This window comes from Xenopus tropicalis, chromosome 3, assembly GCF_000004195.4.
Source record: "Xenopus tropicalis strain Nigerian chromosome 3, UCB_Xtro_10.0, whole genome shotgun sequence".
Lineage (NCBI taxonomy): Eukaryota > Metazoa > Chordata > Amphibia > Anura > Pipidae > Xenopus > Xenopus tropicalis.
In genome coordinates, this window is record NC_030679.2 from 125,978,716 (window position 1) to 125,988,162 (window position 9,447).

Genomic DNA, 9,447 nt, shown 5'->3' on the forward strand with positions numbered 1-9,447 from the left:
TATGAGGACACCGGGGGAGGACCAGCTCTGGGCTGGCTAGCAATATTTTAGGGGGTCCCTTCCCAGACACCAATGCAAAACGTAACCCCTGGCTACCAATGTTTTAGGGGGCTCTGGCTACCAATGTCTGTGTGTCCTTTGTACTGATGGGAGGGGTCACTGGGGGCGGGGCCATTGGGGGTAGGGGGCCAAGATAATTTTGTTGTGAGGGGCCCGTGATTTCTGATGGAGTACCACACAATGCCCCATGTTCCATCACTTACAAAACAGTAGTTACTTATTTCAGTATTTTTTAAACTAAATCCTAATATTTTTTTTTTACTGTACAGCATCCTTCAGTAATTATAGGGAAAAATGTACAAGTTCCTGACCTACCTCTGTTCTAGAGAGCACTTACGTTAAGTATCGCGAGCAGTTGGTGAAAAAATCCACTAGGCAGGCATAAAGATATGTTTCTGCAAATAGAAAACACAATGGCCCTCAGCTGTTGGTAAACGGTATCTCTCAGCACACACTGATACCCCTGTGGGGGATGTACAACAACAAGTGTGGCCTTTTTATTACATTTTTTCAAGGCCCCCAGTAGTTTATAAGAAGGTCATAAAAACATTGCCTTCACTTTCCAAATCTAACTGCAACTGATGTTCATGCTGGACCCTCCCTATCCACTAACCTATAGTTTTAGGACCCCTGGTCTCGACTCAGAATATGAAGCCAATCATGGTTGTGAACAGACAATACTTACCGGAAAGGTTAAAGAGTGTGTTGAGAACATGGAATCTCCTGGTATCATCCCTTTGGATCATTTTATTAGGATAAAATTTCCAGATTTCTGGCCTAAGAAAGAAACAAGTGAGATGTAATGAGGAAGAATTGCAACTGCTCTAGAGGTTAGACCGTAAAGGGTATATTTGTAGATAAAAGAGTAAGCAATAGGGCACAATGCCAGAAAGCTGCTGTGAAAGCCTTACATGGAATTTCTAGCAAATATACATGAATATATATTTATAGGATAAGTAATGTTGTCACTAAAGATATTTCCAGTCAGACCCACGCAAAATATGGGTTATTTTAAATTATAGAACTAAAGCGGCAGTTAGAAGAATTAGGGTTGTTTTCTGCAGAGGAGTTTCATTTATGGGGGTCTCTAAAATTGCTTCCAAAACAAGCCTTAAAGTGATCCGGACACGAAAAAACAACTTTTTCAAATATGAATCTACATAAAAAGTTGCCTATAGGTCGTGTTGATCATTTTTTGCTGATATGGTCGCTTTTGTAATCTCAAAACCTGACTGTTTTGCCAACCTGACTGTCCCTTCTCAGCCTGTCAGTTATAGCTTCTAATGCTAATGGATTCCTGCTGGACAAATATGGCCGCCTCCTCATAAAGGAACATGGGGGATCAGATAGGGAATGTAAAAGCTTGGACAAATACTTTTATGGCAAAATTATAAATAGCATGCAAAGACAATGTTATGACAGATGTAAAAAAAGGTTTCATTTCTGGTGTCAGTATCTCTTTAAGGCCCCCATACACGGGCCGATAGAAGCTGCCGATATCGGTCCCTTGGACCGACTCGGCAGCTTATCTGCCCGTGTAGGGGCAGAAACAAGCGGGCTGGCCGATATCGATTGGCCAGGTTAAAAGATTCAGTCGGATCGGGGGCTGCATCGGCTCGTTGATGCGGTCCCCGAACCGACTGCCCCATTGCCGCCTACATAATCCGGTCGTTTGGCCCCAGGGCCAAACGATTGGATTATTTTTTTTTTTAACTTCAAGCTCCCTGATATCGCCCACCCGTAGGTGGGGATATCGGGGGAAGATCCGCTCGTTTGGTGATCTCACCAAGCGAGCGGATCTTACCGTGTATGGGGACCTATAGAGTCAACCCACCCTGACTAAAGGCCCCCATACACGGGCCGATAGAAGCTGCCGATATCGGTCCCTTGGACCGACTCGGCAGCTTATCGGCCCGTGTAGGGGCAGAAACAAGGGGCCTGGCCGACCGATATCTGGCCTGAAATCGATCGGCCAGGTTAGAAAATCCAGTCGGATCGGGGACCGCATCGGCTCGTTGATGCGGTCCCCGAACCGACTGCCCCATTGTCGCGTGCAGAATTCGATCGTTTGGCCCCAGGGCCAAACGATCGAATTCGCCTACATGCCTCCCCGTAGGTGGGGATATAGGGTGAAGATCCGCTCGCTTGGCGACATCGCCAAGCGAGCGGATCTGCCCATGTATGGCCAGCTTAAGTTACCTTAGTCAAGTCAGAAGGATTCTATATGTTCTTGGGCAGGACTCGCCCTGGCACTGCATTATGCTGCATACAGTCCTTGTGTGGCTATATCTGCATGGCTACTGTCTACCTGAGGTGCTCCAACTATGATCTACCTCAGTACTCCTCACTTGCCTTCACTTTGTGATAGGGCAGATGATTTAGATGATTTAAGGCATTTTACCAACAAAAATATTGACTATTGGCACCTCGAGTTAAATTAAACTCCAGTAACCTAAAGGCACTGACACTGGTACCTGTTGCAGTTGCAGCCAGAAAATCAATAGGGGATGGTTTTTAGAAGGTTTAAGGTGGTTATCTGCTTCAAAGCACCATAGCTGCAGGTGATTGGCATTTAGCCCCGTTGAAAGTGGTAGGGATTGATTTTTGAGCGTTTTTATGTTATATGAGAGGTTTAGTATCCAGTACATAGTCATCCGTCAGTCATCTTTATCACAGCTCCAGATATTTGTCCCAAAAGTCTAAGCAATGAGAATACCCGTTCCAATATTTCCCCATAGTTTCTCCATTGCCTCTGCTCCTGCCAGTGGAAGTGCAATGGGCATCATAATCAGACCAATAACTGTGTACATGGTAAGAGTGGGTCTTTGTTATAAAGATAATTATAGCTTGCCTGACCTCACCAGTGGAGAGCGAGATCTAATATCACTGCTAGCGAGCATCACATTGCTTCTTTAATTAAAGGCCTGTGTTATTGTAGCGGCACTGGGTTAATTTCATAGAATAGACACATGAGACATTATTATAAGGGAGCAAACTATTTACACCATCTCAGTCATCAGGGAAAGGAAAATGGAGATGACACAGAATTGACTGGAAGGAATTCTGGCCACTGGACATTGGTTTTATATATTTAGATATTTTCAAACCCTCAGATATGTAAGAGCAAAGACTGTAGATTTAACTGAATGACAGCATCCCATAGTCATCCCACTGTGTTGCCAGGCCCTGTTATCTCTAAGCATTAAGGCTGAGTCCAGTTTAAAAAAGAACAGCCATTTGACCAATTAGGCATGAACCCCCACACCACTTACCCTTTTAAGAAGTGAAAGCCATGAGTGCAGACAAGAATATTCCCATTAGAGTCAACTTTTAGCAGGTTCCCAAAGAGGTTGTCAAACACCAGACCCCTGGCAGAGACACAGTACAAAACAGCACTTTATCATCTGCAAAGACAGATACAAGACAAGATACAGGACAGCAAAATAATTCCAATTGCTATGGGAAGTATTTATACATCTTGGGTCAACGTCTGCTCTGCAGGTAGGATTTTCATTGAAAAATGTTTTTCATGTGATTAAATCCAAAGAACAGAATATAAATGTATCCTAGGCACCTAGACCAGCATGGAACCGTATCCTACACACAATGAAGGGGCCGTACCTGACCCTCTGGACAGAGAACAGATTATCCTTGTACCCTGCGTACTCAGAGTAATAGTGTATCCTATGCACATGGAACATACAATTCTGTATCCTAGGCACACAAAACAGACTAGCATTGTATCCCAAGCACAGTACAGAATTATTTGATGCCGCAGGAAACAGAGGTGCACTGTACCCTATTCACACGAAGCAGAGGAAGGTGATATCCTGTGCAGGGACCAAAGCAATACTATAGACAGAAGGACAAAGTGATCCTGAATGAAGTATACACAGCACAATTACAGTCTCTGCTGTGCAACACAAATTGTATGGAACACTGTCCAATGGCATTTAACAGTGCATTTTTCTTCTAAAAATCATAAAGAATGTTAGGGGGGGGGGGCTATTTATAAACATGCAATATTAATGCGCAAAAATATAATTCAATGACATCGTAAATTTTCCCTTGGCCTGTTCATATAAGTTATTAATTCAGGGATAAGTATGTTTGGATTTCTTTTTGCACCTCGATGCTCCAATGACTGAAGCCCCATTTGGGATTTTCTTATTAACTTTCCATTGTACATCTACAGCCTTTTTTAAGGTTAAACTTTATGGGCTTTTGACTTTTTTCATCTTTACCTACTATATTTTTTCCTAAGGGGAAAACAAAGCGCTGACAGAACAATGTGATGAAAATCACCTTGAAACAGTGTTTTCCCTGGTTACAGAATAGTAGACCTGTACAATGAGACACCTGTCTACACAGCACATGATAACATGGTACCTACAGCAAACAGAGCAATGTAGGTATTTTCTATATAAGATCATTTGAACAGGATAACCCTTATTTATACAAAGCAAAGATGTGTATTTATCTGTTAAATCCACAAATAAATAACAATAAACCCAGTGCAACAGATGAGTCATTTATAAACAGAGGGGCAAAGAGCAAACAACAGGTGCAAAGTTCTTGTATTTTAGTACCTTGCATCACCACTAACCCATTAGAATGACTTTCTGTATGTGACGGCTACTCTTTTGGCAGAACTGGATATTGGCAGTACCAGCTATTATATATATAAATCATATTTGGGTCAGCTACTTTGGAGAGGTAGGGGTGCAAGGGGGAGTTTCATGGATGGTTTATGTAATAAGGAGTTGAATACATTTACAGAAACCCTTTTGCACAGGTTTGGAACTTCTAGGTATATCAGATAAAGGAAACCTTCTCCCAAACTCAACCCAGCACCTCATCTGTGCTCTGGGTATACATGGGGCCATGTAGGTGCCCATAGCTTATGCATGAGCCCATGGCATTATGTACATCGTTAGGTGCATACAGCTGAACTGTAATAAGTTGTGATACATTTTTACTGGATTTTAGCTGCCTCTTTAGGGACAAGGTTTCTTACAGTTGGCAGCTTATAGGTTCCCTCTGTTACCGAACTAAAATACTAATTCAGTAAATTAAGAAACATGAGCATTTTCATACATTTTCCATGTTTAATCCTGTTTTTATATCTGCTGTTAATGTTACTTCTGTGTATTGGATCCATGGTCCACTTTTCAGGTCCAGGAAAGGAAGGACCCAACAACCATTGTGATCACTAACCTGGTGGGGAAGGAGGGATCATATTTATACTCCAGGATCTCGTGTGGGTATCCAATGCTGACAAGTCGATCCAGCAATAGCTCAAACCCCAGTTCTTCATGGGCAGGGGAAGAATACACTGCAAGTGAGAAGAACAATTTCCCAGAGGGAAAAGGAAATAGAAATGTACATATGTCAGTAGCTGGAGGAAGGCAAGCAGACAGAAAAAAAAGCGAGAGAGCCATTTTTAGCAGCATAACCATTTAGACTAGGGTGCAAGGGGTCCTCTAGAAAATCACAGCCCCCCTGTCCTCTCTTCAATCCCTTAGTCCCTTGTATTTATGTACTCTCATTTATTCTTTTATCACTTTCATCTCTCTGTTTCAGAAATGGAGCATGCCCATGGGATAGGCATAGAAAGCCAAATAACTGGGTGAGCAGCAGGGCCTACTGACAGTATTCCTAGTGGCCAGTACAACACTGATCATAGCCAACTGTTTGCCAGTCAAAAGGCCATTGACTGTCCTATAATAAAATGATATATGGGGGGGTTTAGCTAAAAAATACTCATCTAATTAAACTGACCCTGGTGAAGACACACGGAGCTACTTGTCATGGCTACTAAACCCCAGAAATCCCCTGCTGTTAGGGTTATACCGATTATTAGGACCCCGGGGTTAACCCTTCACCTGCCATAGACAATACTGAGAATTGACTCTGCTAAAACACACATAGAGACAGTTATCAGTAAATGATCTGCATTTCTGTAGCCGTGACAAGTAGCTGCTACTAGTAGCCCTGTGTGTCTTCAACCTTAAAGTCTTGTGCAGTTTTCCACTTTCTATTTGAGTTCAAACAAACCAATTAGTTACGTGAAACAATCAGACTGACAGCTTGCCGTGCAGCCACTGGTCTTTTCTGACTTCTACTGAGCATAACATGGTGGGACAGAGGGAGTGCTTTCACATATAATGGAACAATGAACTTTACATGATTTTAACAACAATACCCTCCTTTGGTAAAAGAGACAAAACGCTTTCGGTTTGGTGCTAGTGATGAAATGACATAGTTTGTATGAACTCACTTGCCAGAGTATAGTCCATATCGAAGCCATAACATTTGATTTTCTCCAAGGCCAGGCTACGGTTCACAAACACCCTGTAAGGAGAAACCTGATGTTACTTACGGTTAATCATTGTGTCAGCTCTTTGGGAAATATGCTCCAATGGTTGACTTTGGTTCTGCTAGTGTCAGACTATAACTCCCAAATACGTTGCAAATAGTGAAGGTGATGTGAATTGAACCACAGCAACCATTGGAGGAACAATACTTTTCAGCTAAGGAATGGGAGCTGTGGTACAACAATGAGTGATAGTACTGACTGATACATTAAATAGGTTTGAAAAAAAGGTGTATGGCTTTTTAGCAACCAAGTAAAAATAACATTACTGAATTTCAGTCAACCCAGGGGCTGGCCTGATGGTAGGCAAACGGGGAATGGTTTCTGGGAGTATTTTCCATCTTGGATAAAAATTTGCACTTGATGGAAATGTTTTTTAACCTCAATTACTAAGTAACTATTTAAAGGAGCTAAACATGACTGAGCGGCACAATGGACAGTTAGTAACAGCGCACCCTAATTGTACAGCAGTGACCAAGGGACAACATAGAGAGAGAGCATCAGGGATGTGCTACAAGGGCCATAAGCCAGCTCTGTTCCTATTACCTGGGGCATCATATTAAGGGAAGGGGATAAACCCAATGTAAAATGTCTGCCTTCTTGGGGTATTGGCATGCAGGTCAATTTTGAGCATGTTATAGCTCAGTGATCCCCAACCAGTGGTTCGTGAGCAACACGTTGCTCCCCAACCCCTTGGATGTTGCTCCCAGGGGCCTCAAAGCAGGTGTTTATTTTTGAATTCCTGGCTTGGAGGCAAGTTTTGGTTGCATAAAACCCAGTGTAATTGCCAAAGAAAGCCTTCTATAGGCTGCCAGTCCACATAGGGCCTACCAAATAGCCTATTATAGCTCTTATTTGCACCCCCAGAACCTTTTTTCATGCTTGTGTTGCTCTCCAAATCCTTTTCCATTTGAATGTGGCTCACGGGTATAAAAGGTTGGGGATCCCTGTTATAGCTTAATGGACAGGGGACAAAATGTTCTATATGACCAGCCCCATACACTTTTAATGGTAATCACCTGTAATCATGAAAATGTTTGTAGGCAATTTCCATTCAAAATCAGTATGGGGGCCAATTCGGAATATTTTGTCTCCAAGACTCTTGGGGTCAAAGACTCTTTAAAATGTCCTGTGTGGCAAATTTGGGCAGAGACGCTTTAAGAGAAGCAAAGATCTCATTGGTGAATCCTGCCAAATTTGTCACCCCACCCCATTAATCTGTGGCAATACTACACCACCCTACTTACTTTTCACACATACTGTGTTTAGGAGTAATGCTGGATTGAGATTGGAACTTTGACAATGACAATGTCAATAGGTGATAGGTAGATGGTTCGATGAACTGGATGGAGGTAATGATTCTGAGATTCATAATGACCAACAGACTAATGATCCTACTAGGTAGGAGATACAGTAAAAACTTCCTGGAGCTGTATGTATAAACTCTATGTCCCAATGGCCATTTACTTCATTCCTGCCCTATCAATCAAACATTATTAATCTAGTTATCTTACCTATGGTCATAATCCCTCTTCACTGCTTTGAAGTCATTGGAAGTTGTATTCTTGAGGCTTAAGCGGCGATCATGCAGCTGGCGACCATCTGTGCCAATACTGTGCTCCTTGCTGATACTGCCCATGGCAACTGCACCTCCTAGTGCCAGCTGTGTGCTCTGTGCCCTTCTCAGCCTGCACTGAGCCTCATATCCCTGCAGTTTGCTCTTCACAAGCCCAAAGGTCTCTCTTATTCGGCTGATTAGGTTATCAGAAAGGGACAGCCGCTGCCCCATCCCTCCCTCCTAAACATCACCCCCCTTCACTATCTCCTCTTGCTAAATCTTTTTCCAGTGTCAGTGGGTTAGGGGATTTGTATCTGCCCCGTACACACATTATCTCACATGTACACAAACACACATAGGATTTCTAATAAACATTGTCTCTCACAAACACAATTCCTTATAAATATTCTCTCACATAAACACCCACATAAACAGGATTCCTTAGAAAAACATTCTTATACATATACACAAACAAACACACACACACAGAGGATTCCTTATCAACATTCTCTACTGTATATGCTAAGGCCATTGCTGGTCTCTACTACATTATTTCAGGAGTCAGAACCAATAGTGCAGAAACCATGACCAACCAAACATATAAAGGTTCATTTACAGGCATTTGTAGATATCTTGCACTTTCCCCAGCAATCAGTTTGCACATAAAACAGGGGACCTGGTTTGACTCCACTGGCACAGAATAAATCTCTGTAAATCAGGGCTGGGCCAAGCGACCAGGCAACCCGGCCAGCCACCTTACCCTGGGCCCATCCACTGAGGATGTGCGTCTGCGTCTGTGGTATTGCCGTGCTCTGTAACTTGCACTGGTGCAGAACACTGGTGCTTTCAGATAAAGGGGAGCCATGTACGTAACGCTTGCCATAGACAGGCAGTAAGTGCAATTCTCCCTAGCACCTTGCACCAAACTGTACTCCCTATCTTGTATACCTGAAAGACACACCAGCTAGTGAGGTGCCAAGGGGATGTGCATCCCTTAGATAGCCTCTTAGCATTGCTTTATGCAGGGAGCGCTGTAGTAATGGAAAGGCACAAGTCTTTGCACTCTAAGGGCACAACACACAGGGCAAGGTGCAAAGTGGAGCTTAGCACCTGTCTTAGCACTTTGCACTGTTCCCTACCAATAGTAAATGAGCTCTTATATCTTATAAATGGTACCTAAAATAAAATATGCATATTGAATAGTTGCTTTTTTTTAAAGGGAATCTAACATAATCCCTAAACTTTCTAGGAAACTTTTACTTCCCCTTCAAAAACTCTTTCTGTCCCTCAAAAACCAGCTTAGTAAAAAATAAAGGTAAAGCACATACAGTATAAGTACAAAACTGTAGGTAAGTAAGGAAATTACCTCCTGTCATTCTAACATGGAAATGATACAGAATTCCATGGCAAACACAATTTCGGTATATTCTGTAAGCCCAATAAACCAAAGCAA

The 9,447-nt window shown here is 42.6% G+C and overlaps 1 protein-coding gene across 1 annotated transcript in view; it reads right to left on the reverse strand.

Annotated features, from left to right (window-relative positions):
• The window catches only part of nt5dc4 (5'-nucleotidase domain containing 4), a 30,864-nt gene extending 22,624 nt beyond the window's left edge, over positions 1 to 8,240 (reverse strand). The window contains exons 1-6 of the mRNA XM_002932544.5: positions 7,951 to 8,240; positions 6,341 to 6,414; positions 5,278 to 5,395; positions 3,333 to 3,428; positions 746 to 837; positions 398 to 455 (exon numbers count right to left, since the gene is read on the reverse strand). Of these exons, the coding sequence (XP_002932590.2) occupies positions 398 to 455; positions 746 to 837; positions 3,333 to 3,428; positions 5,278 to 5,395; positions 6,341 to 6,414; positions 7,951 to 8,225 (713 nt within the window). The 5' untranslated portion in view covers positions 8,226 to 8,240. The remainder of the gene's footprint in view (positions 1 to 397; positions 456 to 745; positions 838 to 3,332; positions 3,429 to 5,277; positions 5,396 to 6,340; positions 6,415 to 7,950) is intronic.
• Between the last annotated feature and the right edge of the window lie 1,207 nt (positions 8,241 to 9,447).